The 14,124-nt window shown below is 42.0% G+C and overlaps 1 protein-coding gene across 1 annotated transcript in view; it reads left to right on the top strand.

Annotated features, from left to right (window-relative positions):
• Positions 1-14,124, top strand: part of LOC125466314 (progranulin) — a 73,158-nt gene that overhangs the window by 32,669 nt on the left and 26,365 nt on the right. Inside the window, exons 6-8 of the mRNA XM_059638640.1 lie at positions 3,919-4,028; positions 4,663-4,813; positions 11,643-11,740. Of these exons, the coding sequence (XP_059494623.1) occupies positions 3,919-4,028; positions 4,663-4,813; positions 11,643-11,740 (359 nt within the window). The remainder of the gene's footprint in view (positions 1-3,918; positions 4,029-4,662; positions 4,814-11,642; positions 11,741-14,124) is intronic.

Raw genomic sequence — 14,124 nt, 5'->3', positions numbered from 1 at the left:
CCGGTCTTGCTCCATTTGAACATCGGCTGCCTCAGTATCTGAGGAGGAATGGTACTGAACATTGTGACATCATCAGTGAGCATCCCTGCTTCTGACCTGTGATAGTGGGAAGGTCATTGAAGCGGTTGAAGATGATTGGGACTAGGACAGTACGTAAGGAATTCCTGCTGAGATGAGTGACCTGCAACAACTATGACCATCTTAGTGCCAGTTATGACTCCAACCAGTGGAGTTTACCCCCAATACCCATTGATTCCAGTTTTGCTAGGCTCTTAGATGCCATATCTGGTAAAACTCGACCTTGATGTCAAGGGCTGTCACTTTCTCCTGGCTTCTGGAATTCAGATGTTTTAGCGGCATAGTGGTTAGCACTCCTGGGGATGCAGATTTGATTCCGGCCTTGGACACAGTTTGTATGGAGTTTGAAAGTTCTCCTAGTTTCTGTGTGAGTTTACTCTCGATGTTCCGTGTTTCCCCCCAAACCCCAAAGACATGCAAGGTAAGTGGACTGGCTAGGCTAAATTGTAGTGTCCAGAAATGTACTGAGTAGGTGAATTAGCCATGATTAAAAATCCGAACTGAGTGTACGATGACAGGGTGGGACTGAGTCTTTGGAGGGTCAATGCAGATTCTCTGAGCCAAATGGTCTTTTTCTGCACTGTGGGTTTATATGATCCTCTCTTATGTTTAAACTATGGCTGTAATGAGGTCAGGAACTGTGGCCTAGGCAGAACCCGAACTAGGTGTCAGCGAACAGGTTATTGCTGAGCAAGCCTGCTTGATAACTTATTGATGACAACTCCTGTCTCTTTCTTGATGATCGAGAGTTGACTGATGGGGAGGTAATTGGCTGGGTTGAGTTTGTCCTGCTTTTTGTGAACAGGTCATACCCGGGCAATTTTCCACATTGCCGAGTATGTACCAGTGTTGTAGTGGAACAGCTTGGCCAGGGGTGCGGCAAGTTCTAGTGCATAAGTCTTCAGTACTATTGCCAGAATGTTGTCAGGGCTCATAGCTTTTGCAGTATTCAATGTCTCAAACTGTTTCTTTATCAGTGGATTGAATTGAATTGGCTGAAGACTGGAATCTGATGCTGGGAACCACTGGCGGAGGCTGAGATGGATTACCCATTCTGCATGTCTGTGTAAAGATTGCTTCTACCTTATCTTTTTGTTGGAATCTTGAGGAGTATCCAATATTTTTTCAGTTAGTTTTCAATAATTAGCCCAGTTCTTAACACCCCTTTAGTGAGCAGAACAAATAATTAAAATATTTGGTTTCACAGTTAACTGATCAGTCCTGCACTGGGAGCTGCCTTAATCTCCCTGTATTACAAAAACTAAAATGATGCAGCCTTTGTTGTTGGTGTAATGCCAACAAAGATTCTGAGCAAATGGTCAGTGAAATGCTTTTTCTTCCTAGAATAAATGGTTCTGAATAGACAATTCCAGCCAAATGGAAGACTTCCATTATGAAATGAGGTTGGAAAAGATCAGGACTGTTTTCCTTAGAACAGGGATAACCTTTATGGAGGTTTTTGAAAGGATTGGTTTAGATTAAAAACAATCTATTTCTTCTGTAATTAGATTATTAATAAAATATGATAGGTGTAAAATAATTGTGAAATATCTAGATTGGAAATGAGTGTGATTTTCCATGGTATTGGAACCTGGGATGCTTTATCCAATAAGGTGATGGAAGTTGATCACATAAACTGTTTAAGAAAGAAGTTGTTCAGGCTGTTACAAACGAGGTGCTTAACCTGGGCTATGTTAAAAGAAAGGCTGTGTTTCTGCCAATTTAGTTGCAGGAAGTGCTCTCACTACAAATGCATGTCCTGCCATTTAAAAGTCAGTATTTTACAATTTAGATTTTTGAATGGATCCATACAAACCTGACATAACATTATTAACTAATTGATATTGCAGCCAAAGGTTCACCATCGGGTTTGCGGTTGGTAAGGGGAGTAGCAAATACGGACTGGCAACGATGAGGAGCAGCAGTGGATTCATGAATTCTGGTTCCAGTGTACACCTGGTGCATCATGGTGACATAAGCACCACCAAATTCCTGTTGAAGAGCATTGGCAGGAGATAGATTGTGAATAAGAAAATTAAAGTGGGCTCCTTTGTCCGCTCCACACTCCCCTCCAACCCCACCACACCTGGCACCTTCCCCTGCAACCACAGGGAGTGCTACACTTGCCCCCACACCTCCTCCCTCACCCTCATCCCAGGTCCCAAGATGACTTTCCATATTAAGCAGATGTTCACCTGCACATCTGCCAATGTGGTATACTGTATCCAATGTACCCGGTGTGCCTCCTCTACATTGGGGAACCCAAGCGGAGTCTTGGGGACTGCTTTGCAGAACACCTCAGCTCGGTTCGCAGTAAACAACTGCACCTCCCAGTCATGAACCATTTTAACTCCCCCTCCCATTCCTCAGACAACATATCCATCATGGGCCTCCTGTAGTGCCACAATGATGCCACCCGAAGATTTCAGGAACAGCACCTGATATTCCACTTGGGAACCCTGCAGCCCAATGGTATCAATGTGGACTTCACAAGCTTCAAAATCTCCCCTTCCCCCACTGCATCCCAAAGCCCGCCCAGCCTGTCCCCCCCCCCCCCAACCTGTTCTTCCTCTCACCTATGCCTTCCTCCTACCTCAAGCCGCACCTCTATTTCCTATCTACTAACCTCATTCTGCCTCCTTGACCTGTCCGTCTTCCCTGGACTGACCTATCCCTTCCCTACCTCCCCACCTATACTCTCCTCTCCACCTATCATCTTTTCTCTCCATCTTCGGTCCGCCTCCCCCTCTCTCCCTGTTTGTTCTGGAGCCCTCTCCCCATCCCCCTCTCTGGTGGGAGGTCTGGGCCTGGGGTGTCAGCTTTTGTGCTCCTGAGATGCTTCTTGGCCTGCTGTGTTCATCCAGCTTCACACTTTGTTGTCTTGGATTCTCCAGCATCTGCAGTTCCCATTATTTCTTATTTCTGGAAGTACAAAATATTCTGCTTTAAATGCAAGAAAAATAGATCAGGGTATTTTCCAAATATTTAGAAGCTAGGAACCATAGAGAAAAAAAAAGAGATTTAGCATCGAAGTACAGAAATCATTACTAGCTAGAAGATTTGGATAATGGAAGATAGCGGGGCGTGGAACTGGATGGACATGGTGGGCCGGGCGACATCTTAGTTGCTGGAGGGGACTGACGTTTCAGGTCTGGGCCCTGCATCGGAGCGGGACGGAATGGGGAGAGGGTTCTGAGGTGGATGGGGAGAGAGGGGGAGGCGGGTCCTACCTACTAACCTTATCCCGTCCCCTTGGCCTGTCTGTCCTCCCCAGACTGACCTATCTCCTCCCTACCTCCCCACCTGTACTCACTTCTACAGGCTCCATCCGCGCCCCTTTAACTTGTCTGGTTCCTCTCCACCTATCTTCTCTATCCAGCTTCCATCCGCCTCCCCCTTTCTGTCTGTTTATTTCAGAACCCCCTCCCCATCCCCCTTTTCTGATGAAGGGTCTAGGCCCAAAACGTCACTTTTTGTGCTCCTGAGATGCTGCTTGGCCTGCTGTGTTCATTCAGCTTCACACTTTGTTGTCTTGGAAGTAAGCATGACTGTTTTATCAATGGACTGTAGATTGAATGACCTCCTTCTGTGCTGTAACATTTACATGCAAAGGACCAAACACAGTCTGTGCTTTGTCCACATCGGTTATTTTCAGATGGTCACCATGGTTTGCCAGCTGCAGGCATTTTTAAAATTGAATTCCATTGCCTTTCATTACAGGCTGACTGTGTCACAAGAGAACTGTCAAGGTTGTGACCTGTCTTTTTAAATGGAAGCTGTTTTTAAGTTGCTACAATATAACAATGCTATAAAAACTGAAATACCACTTATTGCTCACAGATGAGAATGAAAAAGCAATCATTTGCCCAGATGGAGCATCCGAGTGTCCGGATGGCTCAACATGTTGCATACTTCCGAATCAGCAGTGGGGATGCTGCCCTTTACAAAAGGTATAGTTGATCATTTAATATAATTTAATTTTAGCTCTGAGATATTGGGTATTTTAATTAAATGATTCAATGTGATAAATTGTGAAATGCAGTGCTATAAATCAATTAATTTGGTAAACTTTTGGACAAGCTATGGCAAAAGCCTGGCTGCTGAGGGAAGGGAGTTTGACAGCTATGTCCCACGTTATTCAGGAAGTCTTAACGGTTTGACCCACGTTTAACTGTCATGATGCAAACAGTTGCCCTTCTCAATAAATGTAATCTTTCCAGCACTGCCTTTGTCCCAAGGCAAAAAAAATCCAAAATAACTTTACAGGAAAGCTGGTTAAAAAAAGTTGTTTTCTGGTTTATAACATTTTTTTGACTTTTTTAATATCTTCTTTTCAAGTCTCATGATAGGGAGAAAGGAGATGGGATTACAGTGGATAATTTGGCTTGTAACTTTAATGATGTGCTGCTTGGAAATTTAGAAGAAAAAAATTGAAGATAGTTGCCTCTTGCCTGTAAAACCAAAACTAATGGACTAACAAATATCTACGGGTTATTTATCAGCTTTTTGATGAATACATAATTACTGCATGCTGAGAACACAGAATAAGCTCCTGTGTATTTTGCTTAATCACTCCTTGTATAGGCTGTATGCTGTGAGGATCGTTTGCACTGCTGCCCTCCTGAAACCACATGTGACCTGAAGCAGTCCAAGTGTGTGTCTCAGTTTGGTGTGATGGAAATGTGGAAGAAGTTTCCAGCTCTCAGGAGATTTATAATGAAGGATTCCATTGAAGGTATTGCGAATTTTACCTTTATTTAGCTACATAGTCCAAACCCTAATTAATAGAAGGATTAATCGAGATTAGATCTTGTTAATTAATTTAAAAGCTTTCTCATAATACTTCCGTCAAAGGAAAAAAAAAGTTCCTAGGATCATAATTTGAAATTCTTTTTTCCTGCTGATCATTTGTACCTTAATACGCTTATGTCAGTTTAGTAATTGAAGCCATATTGAGCTAAGACAAGGATAGTCCATCTCTTTAGTATGAAAGATACCTTTTTCCCTTGCAGCTCAAAATCACTCCAGGTATTAGAAAGATGTTAGAGGGTCCAGTTATCATGGCATCCTGAACATTTTTGTCTGTGGAGAGTGGAGATAAGATATTTGTGTTGACTATTTTCTAAGAACTGCAAAAGTCCAATGGATTAGTCTGTCTGTGCATCTTTCTTGTAAGTTGAAGTGGAAGAAACTACCAACTGACGTTTGGCACCAGGTCAAGAGAAATGTGTAATGAAAAAGATGTGCATGGGACTTAAAATGTTAACTATTTCTCTCTTCAGAGATGCTGCCAGATCTAAGTTTCTTCAGCACTTAGTTTTTATTGCAATCCATTGCCCTTAGCTTGATAGGCTCACTGCAGGAACTTGGCCAGCTCCCTCTTAATGCTTGCAGTGAATTGGTATTCACCATATGTGCTGATGTCTTGAAAGGGAGAAATTGAGTATTCCCTGCAATGAGGGAGCTCGAAATGAAGAGGTATAAAATTATAGTTAGACAAAGACCTTTCTAGAATGATGTCAGAAGTAGTGCTTCTCACACAACATAATGGAGAGCTGAAACACTACCCAAAGAGTTGATCGTGTTTGGTTCATCAAAACTTCAAATAAACTTAATAGACTTTTATTACACAGGAGTATATTCTGTTTTGATCACCAATAACAATTGAGGTGCTCATGAATTTCGTTGTTACTAAGATTGAGCATATCTGTTAATTTCCCTTTGCTGCCCTTCTTCCTTCCTCGAGACCACCAGGCAAAACAACCTTCAAGATTCCCTCAGACTTTCCTAGCCCTGAATGCTTTCATCATTCCCTAAAGTCTATACTGCCTCCACTTGCTGTAAATCCCACTTCCTGCTCCTTCAAATGCAATTCCAACAAAGGGCAGATAAGGTATCTTCCTTTTCTGACCCCAGTGTTAGTAGATATTGTTAACAGTTCTTCCTGTTTAGGTACTGTTTCCTTCCTTGTCAAATTTTCCAATTATCAGTCCTCTCTTTGGATCAAATGCCTGGCATTTTTCTGTCAATTCTTGCAATTACCAACCCATTGCCAGTTTCCCTTTCCTTTGGACTCCTTGAACATCCTGCCATCTGCAACAGCCATGCCCTTCTCTCCTGAAATTTCATTTTGGAATTCCGCCAATCAAATTTCCATTCCACCATGTAGGAGCAAATTACTGTAGTTGCCGAAACCTGCACTGAAAACATAAAATGCTGAAGATCACCGGGTCATGCGGCAAGCACAGGGAGAGAGCAAGCTAACGTTTTGATTCCAGATAACTCTTGTCTAGAGCTGATGTGAAGTGTGGAGGCGACACAATGGTGGGGGAGAGGGAGGAATGCTAGGGACGAAAGAATGTTAATGGTTCAGATTAACAGTTCAGAATGTGAGAAAGTCAGAACAATGGTGCCAAACTGGACAGTCCCAATGGATTGAGGGGCGGGGAGAGAGGGCCTGGTGACAGAGAATATAACAAGTAAAGCTAAAAGAAAGGGAAGGAATGCAAGTGCGTTCACAATTTAAAGTTTTTGAATGCGTTTCATTCCACCATGGTTCTGGAACAATGTTAACATCACAATAACATTCAGTGAGAAAGGTCAACAATCTATTCTCATGCATTGAGTCTTTGACACTGTTGTTAGAACAGCGAACAGCACAGTACAGGTCCTTCGGCCCACGATGTTGTGCCGAATTTTTACCCTAATCCCAAGGTCTACCTAACCTCCGCCCCTACCTTATACTATCATCCACATGCCTATCTAATAGCCCCTAAATGCTCCTAATGAGGTCGACTCCACTACCCTCTCCGGCAATGCGTTCCACATCCCAACCACACTCTGAGTAGAGAACCTACCTCTGACATCTCCCCGATTTCTACCTCCACTCACTTTAAAACTATGCCCCTTCATAATAGCTACCTCCACCCTAGGAAAAAGTTTCTGGCTGTCTACTCTATCTATGACTCTGATCATTTTGTACACCTCTGTCAAATCACTTCTCATCCTTCTTTGTCCTAAAGAGAAAAGCCCCGAGGTCTCTTAACTTTCCTCATAAGACCTTCCCTCCATTCCAGGCAACATCCTGGTAAATCTCCTCTGCACCTTTTCCAATGCTTCCACACCTTGCCTATAATGAGGTGACCAGAATTGGACACAAAACTCAAGATGTGGCAGAACCAGGCTTTCGTATAGCTGGAGCATAACTTCACGGCTCTTGAAATCAGTCCTTCTATTACTCAAAGCTAACACACCATATGCCGCCTTAACAACTCTATCCACCTGGGTGGCAGCTTTCAGGGAACTGTGGACATGAACCCCAAGATCCCTCTGCTCCTCCACACTGCCAAGAATCTTTCCGTTAACCCTGTATTCTGCTTTCAAGTTTTTCCTTCCAAAATGAATCACCTCACACTTATCAGGGTTAAACTCCATCTACCACTTCGCAGCCCTGCTCTGTATCCTATCAATGTCCCTTTGTAACCTAAAACAGCCCTCCGCACAGTCCACGATGCGTGTCATCTACGACGATACTAATCCACTCTTCCACTCCTTCATCCAAATCATTTACAAAAATTACAAATAGAAGAGGACCCCCAGAACAGATCCTTGTGGTACACCACTCATAATTCAGCACCATGTTGAATAATTTCCATCCAGTCCCACCCTTTGTCTTCTTAGTGTCAGCCAATTCTGAATCCAATCTGCTACATTTCCCCTTATCCCATGCCTCCTTACCTTATGCATGAGCCTACCATGGGAAACCTTATCAAAAGCTTCACTTAAATCCATGTATATCACATCCACTGCTCTACCTTCATCCATGTGTTTGATCACCTCTTCAAAGAATTCAATAAGGTATGTGAGGCATGATCTACCCCTCACAAATCCATGCTGAGTATCACGAATCAAACTGTGCCTTACCAAGCGATCATAAATCCTATCTCTCCGAGTCCTTTCCAATAATTTGCCCACCAAATTGTCCTCCTGTTTCTGCTCCTGAAACTTTGTTAGGTAACATCATGTGCTGATGCCACTGTTCTCAGGACCAAATGTTTATGAATTGCCATTCTGCCTGTGGCTAATATCCAGTAGTGCATGAGCAGAAATTTCCTCATCTAACTGTTGGCAGTGCCAAAGCTATTGTCTTTGAACCCCACTGCAAATTACTTCCCTAGTCACCAACTCCATCCCTGTATCTGACAGCTCCCTACTTTTGTATAGATATAATTTTCTACTATAAACACAAATCATCGGAAAAACTCAGCAGCTCTGGCAGCATCTGTGGAGGGAGAAACAATTAACTTTTTCATCTGGTGTGACTTTTCTTCAGTTCCTGCACATAGAAATTCACAGTTCTTAAATACACAAATGTGTCACAAACTATAAACTATTTGAGCACTGTACTGCCTGGCTTCCCATCTTCCACTTTCCAAAAAAACTTAGCTCATTGAAATTTCTGTAACATGCACCAAATCCTATTCGCCCATCACCCTGCTCTCTGGTTAAGTGACTACTCTATTTTAAAATATTTCCACTTGGTTTTTTAACTCCCCTCTTAGTCCTGTTTCTTTGAAGTTTTCTGCAGGTTTACAACCATTGTAGGTGCTACACTAATTCTGGTCTTTCTCATGCCTGTAGTTTTAATTGCTTTATAGCTGTTGGAGATATGAACTCTGAAATTTCTCTTCTAAATCTTTGTCTCTGCAATGTCCTTAATTCATATCTCTTTGTCCAAGCCATTAAGTCATTTAATAACTCTTGCACATAATGAAGTGTCAAATTTGGCTTGAAAACATTGATGCAAAGTGCTTTAGGATATTTTACTATCATTAATGTGACCTGTTATTATGAACCCAAAGAAAGTAGTGGAGTTCACACTGCAGATCAGCCCTGCAAAAAGCGTTACAGGCTCAAGGGACTGAATGTCCTGCTTTTGATTCTATGTTTCAGATTGAAAACAGGGAAAAGTAGTTCACAACATTTAACCCGACTTGTTTTTTTTTGTAGTTTACGCTGACTGCTGTGTCCTTACCTACCATCCCACCACCATCCACGTCCAGAAGATCATCAGATGCCATTTCTGCCACCTCGAGCAAGATGCCACCACCTGACAGATTTTCCCTCCCCTCCCTTGTTCTCCTTCTGCAGAGATCATTCCCTCCGGGACACCCAGCTCCACACTTCCTTCGCCCCCAACAGCCCCATGGCACCTTTGCCTGTAACCGGCGAAGGTGCAACACCTCTTTATTTACCTCCTCTCTCCCCAGTATCCAAGGGCCCAAACATACCTTCCAGGTGAAGCAGCACTTCACCTGCACTTCCCAGAATCAGTCTACTGCATTTGTTGCTCATAATGTGGTCTCCTCTACATTGAGGAAATGAAGGATAGACTGGGTGACTGCTTTGCAGAACATGTACGTTCTGCTCACAAAAATAACCCTGAACTACCTGAAGTAGGGTCTCAACCCGAATCGTCAACTTTCCTGCTCCTCTGATGCTGCTTTGCCTGCTGTGTTGATCCAGCTTCACACCGTGTTATCTCAGATTCTCCAGCATCGCAGTTCCTACTATCTCCTGAACTACCTGTTGTCTGCCACTTTAACGTACTACGCTGTTTCCTGGCCAATATCTTTGTCTCTGGCTTGCTGCAGTGTTCCAGTGAACCTCAGCACCAGCTAGAAGAACAACACCTCAATTTCCACCTGGGGACTCTGCAGCCCTCTGGACTTAATATTGAATTCAGTAATTTTAGGGCCTAAACTCTCCCAAGTTCCAGCTCCCAACACCACACACCAGGCCTTGTTACCATATAGCCTGCCATCACATACCACCTGTTGTTAGTCACGAACAGTCCTCATTAACAACTGTTCACCCTTCCAGCCTGATCGTTAGCAACTCTTTGTCTGTCCAACCATTGTTCTCTCTCTTTAGACTCTATCCTATCATTAACTCCCTACCCCATCCCCCTTCCTTTTCTCTGCATTTAAACTGATGTTTTCCCAGCCATCATCAGCTCTAAGAAGAGCCACCGAGCCCGAAACGTTAACTGTGATTTTTCCTTCACAGATGCTGCCAGGCCTGCTGAGCTTTTCCAGCAACTTTGTTTTGATTCCTGATTCACAGCATCTGCAGTTCTTTTGGTTTTTATGCTGTAATCCTTTTCAGTCTCTTGACCAAATTTTATGTCATATGGGTGAAATTTAACCCTTTCAATATTTGAACGAGATCTGCCATAACATCAGTCTGTTCTTTCACAACTAAAACTCCCCACCAACCTAAAATTAGACTAGTGGGCTACTGCAGGATTGGTGCTTGGACCGTGGCTGTTCATAATATATATTAATGATTTAGATGAGGGAACTAAATACATTATCTCCAAGTTTACAGATGGCACAAAGCTGGGTAGTTTGGGTGAGCTGTACGGACCATGCAGAGATGCTCAATATGTTTTGGATAAGTTGAGTGAGTGGGCAAATCTATGGCAGATGAAGTATAATGTCGGTAATTTGTGAGGTTATCCACTTCGGAGCTAAAATAGGAAGGCAAATGATTAACTGAATGACTTTAGTTTGGCAAAGTGGGAGATGCAGTGAGACTTGAATTTTCTTTTACAGTTGCTGAAACTAGGCATGCAAGTGCTGCAGGGAACAAAGAAAGTAAATGGTATATTAGCCTTCATAGCAAGAGGATTTAGGTACAGGAGCAGGGATGTTTTGCTTCAATTATACAGGAACTTGGCAAAACTGCACCCCAAGTATTGTAAGCAGTTTTGATTTCCTTATTTGAAGAAATATGTTCAGTTTACGGGAGAAGCGCAACAAAGGTTTACCAGGCAAATTCCTAGGATAGTAAGTCTAACATATGAAGAAAGTCTGGATCGGTTAGGACTATATTCATTGGCATTTGGATGAATGGAGTTGGGGCGGGATCTCCTTGAAACCTATAAATGATTCACCTGATAGGATTTTCAGAACTAGGATTAACAGCATATGGGGTGGGATCTTTAGAACTGAGATGGGGTGAAATTTCTTAGCTCCAGACACTGATAAGCCTCTCTAATTTTCAGTCACAAAGTAATTGAAACCAGAGAATTGAATGTTTTCAATAAGGAATTAGGCACTGTTCTTTGGGCTGAAGGGATCAGAGGATGTGGAGAGAAAGTAGGAACAGTGTATGAGTTGGGTAATCAGCCATGATCCTATTGAGTGGTAGAGTAGGTTCGAAGGGCTGAATAGCCTACTCCTGCTCCCAACTTCAATGTTTTGATTTAAGTTGCCCATATAATAGGGCTAGATAATTCATATAGGTGAGGCACAATTGATCAGTCCACAAAAACAAATTGGCCTGCCAAATGAATACCATACTTACGTGCATTCAGGACATCATTGAAGGGAAAATTGTTCGTGTTGAGTTTACTGATTTTTAAAAAAATTTGTTTAGCGTATATAGTATTTAATGTCCATAATATTCATTTATCTCTCTTTCCCTTCCTCCTAAGCCCCACCATGTGATCCTATTAGATTTTGTCTTCCATTAATTCATTATTTTACTTGCCTTTATAGTTCGGGTTGTGTGGTGCAATGAAACAGTGGCCTGCCCTGATGATAATACATGCTGTAGGCTTGCCTCAGGAGATTTTGGATGTTGTCCACAACCGAACGTAAGAGACTATTACCTATAACTTTGAAATGCAATGGCACGCTTCATGTTTCAGTCTTTCTCCCGAAGGCTGCAATGGTAATTCTGCAACAACTCAATGGTACTCCAGTGTTCTATCTTTTTCTGACACTGAAAGATTGTGTTGCACTGAATAGAAGTTATTTACTTCGAAGATTCTAGACTTGCTAGTTTTTGAAAGCTAATGTTCCTTTGCATCTGCTTTCCTGATCATTTTAGGTGGTAGACGTTGCAGATCATGGAAAGGTTGAAACTTTGGCAAGCTGTTTGGAAGCACACCTTGTAGACAGCATCTACCGCCGTCATGATTGCCAATAATGAAGGAGTGAATATTTAAAATAGATGTAATAGGAAAGCCAGGGAATTACAAATAAGTTAGCCTGGCATCTGTAGAGGGGAATTGTTGGAGTGTGTAAGTAATGGGGAAACCGAACATTTCAAATTTTCACTTAATCAGAGCAAGCCAGCAGATATTTCTGACAGGATAGAGCCCTTGTTGATTTTTCATTACTTTTATTTTTCCTTATCAATTTTTGTTTGGAGCTGAGCTAAATATGACTTTAGGACTGTCAGTTACAGCTTGTGTTAAAATAAAAATAGGCCCAACAGACGTTTGTTTATTTGTGAGGCCAGGCCTGAAAGTTGCTTGCGGATTAGTTCCCGATCACAAGGTTCCACAGATGCTTTGACACTGTGGAAGAGCCTTATGATTAAGCAGATTGCAAAAGTTGGCTACTTTTAAGCTAGTACCTGGAAATTGGTTCCAGCAAGCCTGAAAAAGATCTTATGCTGAGCAGATGGCAGATATCGAATGGCTATAGGGACCTTGTGGAGCAGACAGACAATCTGGCAGAGAGTGGCTAGAGTTTGAAATGGGTTTTGGGCTGTTCTTTAGGGAGGAAAGAATTCTGGCTGTTGATGCTGTAGCATGAAGATTTGAAAGCTCCTGCGTTAACCTCCCATGAACAGCTTTTGAAAGCTCAGAATAGAAAATGAAGTTGTAAGTATTAGAGCCTTCATCTGAGAGAATTATAAAGGTGACTGTGATCAATGTCAGAAAAATCACCCAACAATCATTTATGCCTGTGGAACAAAGTATATTGAAAACCACTCGAAATCTAGCCAGTTTTATTTTTTTTTCTTTTTATTCTGTAACTTTTTGTTCATCAGTCTTTTGTGAATGGTGCTGAAAACAGAGTCTGCTGGGTTTAAATGATAAACTATTTAAGATTTACTTTTGATCTGCTGAAATTAATATATTGTTAATAAATTGTTAATCTTTATTAAAGATATAATATGTGGCTGGAATTTATTAAATGCAGAATCTGAGATTGGTTATTCTGGTTAGGAACCATTGGGATCAATCTTGAGGGCCTTGAAAGGTTTTAATATAACTACGTTGCAAATACAGGGGTGGAAAAGCTGATTTGGTTCAGCTGCTTGTCTCCATTTTGTAACACAGGTGATGCGTGACAAACCTCACTGAATTTTCTGAAGAGGTGCTGGACAGGGGAATAGCTGTGGAAATGGATTGTTTTTGTGGACTTCCCCAGAAGGCATTTGCTCAAATCCCTCTTGAAAGGCAGTTAACCAAAGTAGATACCCAGGGAACTGAGGGGAAGCTATTGATACAGCTTGGAAATTGAGTTGCAGGCAACAGAAAGTACGAATAATGGGTAGGTACTCAAATTGCCAGGATGTCGTCAGTTAAAAATCCATAAGGATCTGTGTGAGGGTCTCAATTATACACATTATTTATTAACATCTTGAATGATAGCATGGAAAGTCATATATCCAAATCAGATGACACAAAGTTAGGTGGTATTGTAGACAGAGCAGATGGTAGCATAAAAATTACAACGGATTATTGATGGTTCAGGCAAATGGATAAAACTGTGGCAGAACGACTTCAATGTAAGCAAGTGTGAGATTATCCATTTTGGACTGAGAACAGAGAGATCAGGGTACTTTCTAGCTGATATGAACTTAAATGCAGTGGATAGCCAAAACAACTTGGTGGTTCAGGTGTATATACTTTAAAATGCAATGAGTAGGTGTGCAAAATGATCAAGAAAGTTACTGCTGACTTTGATATATACAGGACTGGCGTATAATGACACAGAAGCTCTGCTGTAGTTATACAAAACCCTAGGTTAGACTACACTTGGAGTACTGAGAGCAGATCTGGGCACTGCATCTCAGGAAGGATATATTGGCCTTGGAGAGAGAGGTTTACAAGAATGATACCTGGGCTTCAGGTGTTAAGCTATGAGGAGAGATTATACAAATTAGGCCTGTTTTCTCTGTAATTTAGAAGGTTAAAGAATGATTTGTTAAAGTCTTCAAGATAGTATGAGAAATGGACAG

The sequence above is a fragment of the Stegostoma tigrinum genome, chromosome 31, assembly GCF_030684315.1.
Source record: "Stegostoma tigrinum isolate sSteTig4 chromosome 31, sSteTig4.hap1, whole genome shotgun sequence".
In the NCBI taxonomy this organism is placed as follows: domain Eukaryota; kingdom Metazoa; phylum Chordata; class Chondrichthyes; order Orectolobiformes; family Stegostomatidae; genus Stegostoma; species Stegostoma tigrinum.
The sequence above is the reverse complement of the archived record's forward strand: the minus strand, read 5'-3'. Positions and strand labels throughout refer to the sequence as shown.